The sequence below is a fragment of the Liolophura sinensis genome, chromosome 10, assembly GCF_032854445.1.
Source record: "Liolophura sinensis isolate JHLJ2023 chromosome 10, CUHK_Ljap_v2, whole genome shotgun sequence".
NCBI classification, from domain to species: domain Eukaryota; kingdom Metazoa; phylum Mollusca; class Polyplacophora; order Chitonida; family Chitonidae; genus Liolophura; species Liolophura sinensis.
In genome coordinates this window covers 12,516,054-12,522,961 of record NC_088304.1, presented here as the reverse complement: position 1 = coordinate 12,522,961, position 6,908 = coordinate 12,516,054, and the positions used below count along the sequence as shown (strand labels likewise).

The window sequence follows — 6,908 nt, the reverse complement described above, 5'->3', positions numbered from 1 at the left end:
TTTAGTGATGCCTACTTCGATTTTTAGAGGTCTTTTCCTGATGCTTCTTTCTTAGCCAGGCTATTATCAGCGAAGAATCTTTTGCTTATAATTGGCTGTTCCATCAGGATCACATCCTCCTGCAGCATGGATAAGTAAAATGGAGCAGACAGTGGAAATATAATAATTTGATAAGTCAAGTATTTATTTATTTATTTGACTGACGCTAATACAGATTCGATAGTTACTTATAACATGGTGTCTATATTTACTTGTAATTTGGTGTCTATATTTACTTGTAATTTGGTGTTTACATCTACGTGTAACATGGTGTTTATATTTACTTGTGACATGGTGTCTGTCTATATTTACTTGTAACATAGAGACTTCATTTACTTGTAACATGGTGTCTATATATCCTTCTGTCAAGGTGTCTGTTTATATTTACTTGTAACATGGTGTGCTTTATAATTATTTGTAACTTGCTGTCTATATTTACTTCTGACATGGTGTCTATACTTACTTATGACATGGTGTCTGTCTATATTTACTTGCATTTGTAACATGGTGTTTATGCTTACGTGTAACATGGTATCTATATTTATGTTTGTGACAATATGCTGAAGGCGAACTCTTCGTGTGAACGTGTATGTTTTTCTTGTAATATCGTGTTGAAGACGCTCTCTTTCCGTTATTGTCTAAGTTTACATCTAATATCGTTTTGAAGGGGTTGTATTCACATGATTGTGTATGTCGCCTTTTTACAACGTGCCGAACTGACGTTCACCGTTTACGTTTGGAGTTCGCACACCTTTATCGTTAAAGAAAAAAACAGCCGTATGTATCATGTGACTATTCAAAAATGTTAGGCAACCGTTGCTGACATTAATTTACCGATCTCGAATCTCATCGTGCTCAAGAGGCACAAATGACACATCTGCTCTTTAAACACTTCTCAAATTCACAGACGTTCAGCTCCTCAGTTTTCTACATTGTTCTTTTGTGAAACGTTTTTCAGACGCCCATGTTACAGTACATCTGAACCAAATTAGTTGCCTTACATTTTTGACTGGTCACGTGATACAATGGGTCCTATTTTACCAATAGCGATAATAAAGCTCGAGCTGGAAACTCTCTTGTTGATGGCCCTTACTGTCCCACATGGCTAATGCGCTGGCTCTAGCCATCTTCGGACACTTACATCCATCATATAAATTCTTGAGCATAGCTTTCAGAACCAATCAAACAGATAAATAAAGAAATCTAATTTTAACTTAGTCTGTAATGGTCATTGCTTTGTTTCGGCTCGTCCCTGGGTCCAGTTGTTCAAAAGTGTATTAGAAATAAAAACCGATGTTAACTTTAGTCCAACCTGAAGTTCATTAGTTTTGCATCAGGGCAAGACTGGTATTAAGGTTTAAGCCTGGCTTAACTTTTAAAACACTTTTGAACAAGCGGACCCAGGACATTTGTCCGGCTTTCGATTTTCGTGAAAGAAAAAAAACCTTACTTATGTACATGGTACCATCTTGCTTTAAAACACAATTTATTTTTCATAAAACAGGATAATACTACCATATATATGACATGTACATAAAATTACGACGTAAGATTTAAGCAATATTCAAGCAATTAGTGTGGAATTTTCCTTTGCTTTGGATACAATACAGCTTCCTTCCGGTTGACTGGAAAGGCTTCGCTTCATGTTAGATGTAGCTCAATATTTAAATCGATTATTTAAATCCGAAGCACGCGCAGAAATAGATCAGTCTCTGGCTTTTCCAAAATACACCAGGTCGATTTTCCGTTTCTTCCAGATCTTGGATTTTGTTTTGACCTTGGAGCATTTAACCTTGAATAACCTGCGGTAAGAGAAAGAGCAATAGGTGCGATTAACATCGAGTATAACAAAGAAAACAGCATTCTTTTAATCGTAGGATTATCTAATCATGTAAATGCTAAGATGAGGAATAATCAAAGGACATAGTAATTATTATTTTTCATGGATCCACATTCGGTTATCTTCCAGGCGATTAATTTGCAACTACCTATCGGCTCTGGTAACATTGGAACTGTCTCGTCTTTGGCCCTATACAGTAGACACAATCATAATCGATTGATTGGTTGATTGATTGATTGCTATTGTTGTTTAACGCTATATTCAAGAATTTTTCACTTTTAGGCGGCTTTCAATTTTTTATGCTCGAGCAAACTCGGGGGACCGGGGTGAACCATGGATTTTTGGCAAGTTACTGAGTTACTTTACCACATATATATGACGTACAAATATGCACACCATATCAATTTGCTGGAAGACAGGTTGTCTTCAACGAACGTTAGACCGCTCAAACACGAGCATAAAAGACAATATATTTTGTCAACCAAGCCTCACGACCATTGACCAAGGCAGGGATTAAACTTGCGTATCCCAACGGATGAAAAAATGAACACTTTTAACGACTCATCCACTTCTCGCACCCCCGACGCAGCCGAGACTTTGACCTAGCTTAGATACAATGATGGATTGAAGACAATCGACTTACAGGAACTTTTTGCAGGTTTCCGGATAATCTTCGTATATACAATAGTTGTTCAGGACGTCAAAGTACGCCACACCGATGATGTCCGAGTCTATCGTACGGGCCTGTTTCAGGCAGTCGTAAAATTCTCGGTCACAGTCACAATGAGACCTGAAGCATTGGAAGATTAATTTTTTTACATTAATTGAGACACAGTAGTGATGGGATTTAATTTTAAGAACATTAAATTACGTCAAGTGGGCGTGACCTATGACACAGGCTTACTTGCAGTTATATCTACTTGTAACATGGTGTTTATATTTACTTGTAACATAGCGTCTTCATTTACTTGTAACATGGTGATCATATTTACATGTAACATAGCGTTTCATTTACTTGTAACATGGTGTCTATATTTAGTTCGTAGACTTAGCAAATGGATACTTTTCCCCAGTCACCGGCACATATTCATTTAATTCGTGTTTGATGCAGTACTCAAAAATTTAAATGACGTCAGTCAGGTTTACTTGTAGTGGAGACAGGAGTGACCAATAAGTCACGGCCATAATCCATGTACCTGATAAATATATTCTGATTTAATTTATTTATTTTCTTGGCGTTTTATACGCCGTTCTAAAGAATATGCTATTTTAATTATAGGACGGTGGTCAGCATTATGGTAGGACGAGTCCGACGACCGTCCGCAGGTTGCTTACAGACCTTCCTAAGTAGGCCTACGACAGGGGAGGACTTGATGCCTCTGTCGAATCAGTGACAGCTGAATTCGAACACGCGACCTGACAGGCCATGGACTTCGTAGCTAGTCGCGGCGAACAGCTCTTAAATGAATCAGTTGATATGAAGCTCGATTATGGGCGTATTTCATACCAGGTGAACGGTCCATGATTCTTTATCCCGTACTTGACCTTTCCCGCCTCCACCGCGTGAGAGCAAAGGTCATGACTCCGGCAGCATGTATCTGGGCGCCACTTCCGACCAAGGTCTGCCCAGTTTTTAGCTCGATGGCCGTCTCCGCACCAGTTTGTTCCTGGGAGAAAAAAGGATGCATATAATGAAAAAAGGATGCATATAATGAAAATGAAAAATAATATAATTAAGACTTATATTTAAGACAGCATAGAGAGAAAAGATCAGAGCAGCAACGAAAGTGTGACAGCTGGCAAATGGCCACACAAAACCGATGAAATACAGCCTCTTGTCACTTTACCACAGTTATGGTTTTATTCCAACTATTTAAACGCATGTTAATGACAAGAAATAAACAACAATACAACCAGACTTAGCAACCAGAAAAAAACGCAAGGAATATTTACGGCTTAACTCGATACATGCAATGATTTCTCTATTATCTTTAATCTCGATTATCTTTGTATTTTTGGCACTAAAATCATCTATTTTTCCCAGATGTGTGTAAGCAAAATAAACCTTGAAGTATGTCTACTCCAGTAATGAAAAAAAGTATGAATTTTGATTATTTTGAATTTCTTTTTTACTCCCAGGGCCCTTATTTGGTCAATGAGACAATTACATAGTACGAACACAAACGTTGGCGAAATGCAATTCAACAAGACAGCAAAAATGATACTTAAAAACTAGACAAGATGTGATTATCATATATTGCTAACCTTCTCATAACTCCAATGTTTTAAATAAAATAAAACTGTTGACTAGCAAATTCAAAATGACGATGGCAGAAAACTTACCAGGATATACTTTGGAGTAGTGAAAAGCACTGCCGATGTCTGACAGCCATTCTGTTGGACGAATCTTCTTGAACCAGTCTTTCTGATGAACCGTTCTGTACCAGTCTTTATGATGAACCTGTATTGACCAGTCCCTAGGGTAAACTTCTTTTGACGAGTCTTTTTGTGACCAATCCTTTGGATGAACTCTCTTGGACCAGTACTTGCGATGGACATCTTTTGAACGAGTGTTTGCCATGAGCTTTTTTGACCAATCCTTAGGATGAGGTCGTTTTGACCAATCTTTCGGATGAACTCGCTTTGACCAGCCTATTGGGTGAATTTGTTTAGACCACGCATGTGTTTGAACCGGGTTCAGTCTATGACTGAGGTAAACTTCTTGGTCGGTGTTGCTTAGGACTTGCCGACTTCCCCAAGTGTTATGTTATGATGATGGGCTGAACAGTGAGCGGCTTTCCCTGAATTTCTCTGCATTCTCCTCATCGACCCAGTGTTCGTTGTCTTCCAACTGTGGTTCTGCCCCATGTATGGAGAGTACAAGGGATATGAAAACAGCAACGTATAGCGTTAAACCTTTCATGATGCCCAGGTATGATATCTCAACAACACTATAATCGCCATTTATATAGCATATTTTTCTGGTAGTGGGCGACCGGATACATTGCTTCGTGCCCACGAAATATTCTGGGCAATAACAGGCATTTGTTTTCTAATTAGCGTTTTAAATAATGAGATGTGCTATATATAACTTTATAAGGAAATATGTCACTCTACTTACTTATGAACTTCAGTTAAGAGCCTTTATATTCCTCTACTCACGAAGGCTATTTATGACGTATCCACTCGAGAGCTGTTACTTTCTTCCGGTTGCAGACACGCTCTGCTTTACGTCTGTTTCACATGGATGAGTTGAAATATAGACACAGTTTTCAGCGGCTTTACATTAACTGACGGGGCATGACTTCCTATTTTGCTGACACAGCATTTCAGTACAATAATAGGTTTGTTTTCAGTCAGTGGACGGTTATCGCATATTGTTTCGGTGTATACATTATTTACATGCTCTTAAGAAAAAAAAAGTATGGATGTCCAAATTTAGTTCCAGAATATTTAACAAAATAATATTTTAAGCTACGTTAAACCAGTAAGTCAAGAAAAGTATTTGATGTTGGATTTCTTCGGCAATTAAAAAGCTATTGCACCGGTTTCTTTTTTATTTTTTCGAGAATTTTGTGAACTAAATACATTGGGCTTTAAGAGTGGTAGAGTTAGAAATGTCTAGCGTGAGCACTTGAAATCACTCGATCTGACTTAACACTGAAACGTTAGAAACCAGAAACCATAAACTGAAACAAGCACCAGCAGAAAGATTATTGAAAAGTGTATCTGAAAACAATTTTATTTCTTTCTTTCAGACTTGTTTTCACTTAACAAAATAAAGTTAAACGCTTGAATTCGAATTTTAAGGTGGGCGTAGAATCCCGCCTGTGACGTCACACCGACTTCTCTGGCCCTAGAATGAGGTAGTTTATGGCCAGGTTTGATTTTCATGCTCAATCATCAGTAAACCTGACACGAATTTTAATCAGGCCTGAACATGGATGTTGTAGTAGAAGTTGTGACGTTCCTGGCGTCATACATTGTCAATATGATTCATCAAGCTCACCACACAATCGAAACAATGACATTTAATTCCACTGAAAGAAAAAATCTTATAAATAAAAATATTTTCATCTACTTTTTTCAATAGTCTTGGTACTGAAGCTTATGACATTATAATGGTGGCCGCCGTCGTATAGTTAAAATATTCTTGTATGTCTGCATGGGGTTTAACGTCGTACTTAACATTTTTTCGGTCATATCGCGACGATTAGTCGTTATTGGTGTATGTACATATACTGTGTCTTCTTGTTGCAGGCGGAACCCATGCCGCCAGGGCAACCGCCACTGACCAGACATGACACCCCACCCAGTCACATTATACTGACACCAGACCAACCAGTCCTGTTTCCTTGCTCTAATCTCTCAGTGCTGATGGCCAGGCGAGGCAACAACAAGTGTCATCTTTAACGTCTGGTTTGATCTTGGGTCTCCTGACTTCGAGGCGGACGCATTAATCACAAGGCCAGAGAAGTGATCGAAATATTTTTCAGTACGGCATAAAAAAAAACAAAAAACAATGAAATAAATAAGTTCTTATGCTCACTTCATTTTCATCGTTTCTATTCCATCTGTCCCAATACCTAAATGCCTTTTGTTTCATTCCCGTTTCATGTGTAATACATCTGAGTTTAGTGCCTGAGTACGGCGTCATTTTCTTGGGCATTCCGGGTTGCCCCACCCATAAACCCGGCCAACGTTATATTTAAGTGAAAAATTCTTCAACAAAGCGTTAAACACCAATCAATCAATCAATCAAATGTCTTTTGTTTCATTGCTGTTTGGCTCATTCCATTTCGATCCAGTGCCTCAGCAGCATGCCCGAGGTTTATGCATGGTTTACTCAGGACGTTCCGGTTTCCTCAACCCTTAAAACCCGACCGCCATCGTATAAGTGAATCTTCTTGTGTATTGCAATGAAAATGAAAATCAATATAATCAAAGGAATGAAAACGCAATCAATTTAAAGGAAGTAATCACTCGTATATATTGTCCCAAAAGTATTTACTCAAGGTAGATAAACAGA

The 6,908-nt window shown here is 38.3% G+C and overlaps 1 protein-coding gene across 1 annotated transcript; it reads right to left on the bottom strand.

The window, feature by feature from the left end:
* Positions 1–1,577: 1,577 nt before the first annotated feature.
* Positions 1,578–4,497, bottom strand: LOC135476082 (phospholipase A2-like). Its single transcript, XM_064755985.1, has 4 exons — positions 4,223–4,497; positions 3,387–3,546; positions 2,523–2,669; positions 1,578–1,841 (listed from the first exon to the last, which is right to left on the bottom strand). The coding sequence occupies exons 1-4, from the start codon at positions 4,458–4,460 to the stop codon at positions 1,745–1,747; spliced, it is 642 nt and encodes a 213-aa protein (XP_064612055.1). The 5' UTR covers positions 4,461–4,497; the 3' UTR covers positions 1,578–1,744.
* Between the last annotated feature and the right edge of the window lie 2,411 nt (positions 4,498–6,908).

Bases quoted from the DNA above. Each gene is read 5' to 3' on its own strand.
- LOC135476082 (XM_064755985.1), bottom strand. From the start codon at position 4,460: ATGGCAAACACTCGTTCAAAAGATGTCCATCGCAAGTACTGGTCCAAG. The intron at 2,670-3,386 runs GTATGAAATACG...CCAATGCTTCAG, and splicing joins AATCATGGACCGTTCACCTG to GTCTCATTGTGACTGTGACC. The intron at 1,842-2,522 runs GTAAGTCGATTG...CTCTTACCGCAG, and splicing joins GAAACCTGCAAAAAGTTCCT to GTTATTCAAGGTTAAATGCT.